The sequence below is a fragment of the Mus caroli genome, chromosome 6, assembly GCF_900094665.2.
Source record: "Mus caroli chromosome 6, CAROLI_EIJ_v1.1, whole genome shotgun sequence".
In the NCBI taxonomy this organism is placed as follows: domain Eukaryota; kingdom Metazoa; phylum Chordata; class Mammalia; order Rodentia; family Muridae; genus Mus; species Mus caroli.
This window is the reverse complement of record NC_034575.1, coordinates 67,038,908-67,040,306: the sequence shown is the minus strand read 5'-3', so window position 1 is coordinate 67,040,306 and position 1,399 is coordinate 67,038,908. Positions and strand designations below refer to the sequence as shown.

At 38.7% G+C, this 1,399-nt stretch overlaps 1 gene segment (V, D, J or C); it reads left to right on the top strand.

Annotated features, from left to right (window-relative positions):
• The first annotated feature begins 317 nt into the window (after nt 1–317).
• Nucleotides 318–942, top strand: LOC110295950. The segment is given in 2 exon segments: nt 318–389; nt 596–942. Coding segments are annotated over 2 exon segments (396 nt in total).
• The last annotated feature ends 457 nt before the right edge of the window (nt 943–1,399 follow it).

Here is a 1,399-nt window from a genome sequence, read left to right as displayed (position 1 = left end):
AAACATAAAGGAAATCAGCATAAGCCTGGAATGAGACCAAAGATGTAAGATGATCTTCATTTTAAAGTACTCAGAGATTTCCTTAGACTATGATAATTATGTAACCATGTAAGTAGAAGCCAATTCTCTTTTAAAACCCTTCAAGTAACCAGCAAGGGGATAAATATTCTAAGACACTAGGAGCCTACTCTTCTGACTAGGTCTTATTACAAACCTTGTGAAGTCAGTATGATTTGCATAAGTACTTCTTCCTTCTATTGATCCTTTCTCTTAGAGTTTTATAAGAAGGTCTTTCTCAGCACTGTGTCATGATCCACAGAACCTCAGGGAAAGTTTGAAGATGGTGTCCACATCTCAGCTCCTCGGACTTTTGCTTTTCTGGATTTCAGGTATGACTGCTTGGACATTGCAATAAAGTGGATATATTATTTAAATATGAAATTTTCTTGCTTTATTCAGAAGTCAGAACCACATGGGATTTGACTTCCTGTTTAAAGAAGATAATACAGTGAAAATCTCTTGTTTTTCTAAGTATTTAGTAGTGACGTTCATATTCAGTGTTGTATCCTACTAATATTCTTTTCTGTTTTTCCAGCCTCCAGATGTGACATTGTGATGACTCAGTCTCCAGCCACCCTGTCTGTGACTCCAGGAGATAGAGTCTCTCTTTCCTGCAGGGCCAGCCAGAGTATTAGCAACCACCTACACTGGTATCAACAAAAATCACATGAGTCTCCAAGGCTTCTCATCAAATATGCTTCTCAGTCCATCTCTGGGATCCCCTCCAGGTTCAGTGGCAGTGGATCAGGGACAGATTTCACTCTCAGTATCAACAGTGTGGAACCTGAAGATGTTGGAGTATATTTCTGTCAACAGAGTAACAGCTGGCCTCACACAGTGATGCAGACCATAGCAAAAACCTCCACGAAAGCAGAAGTATGAGGCTGGGATGCTTCAGCTGTTTCTGGTGCTGCCTCACCCTTCTTTAAAGTGTTTCACAGATGCAGCCAGGTGTGAGTTTACAGAAATATGTTGATTGAAGAAGACCAGAATTCTCCAGAAGACTCTATTTCAGCACTAGAATACACAGCCTATTGGTTGTCCTTGTGAAATCAGACAATCAATCTTCTTCCTGTGTACGCAACTAGAGAAAATCTCATCCTAGATGGACAGAAGGAATGATTGATTACTCCATACCCTTATAATTGTTGGAAATTCAGATGAAGAATTGTCTTAAACAAGATCATATAGTTTATTCCTTTCCTTACAAAGATTAGAGAACTCAATCTCAGAGATGCCCATGGCTCTGTTGCAAAGTTCCTTATGCATATCTTATAGTAAGTAAACAACTCTTGAATATAAAATATTTTTAATGCTTATGGATTTAGATAAATTGCCC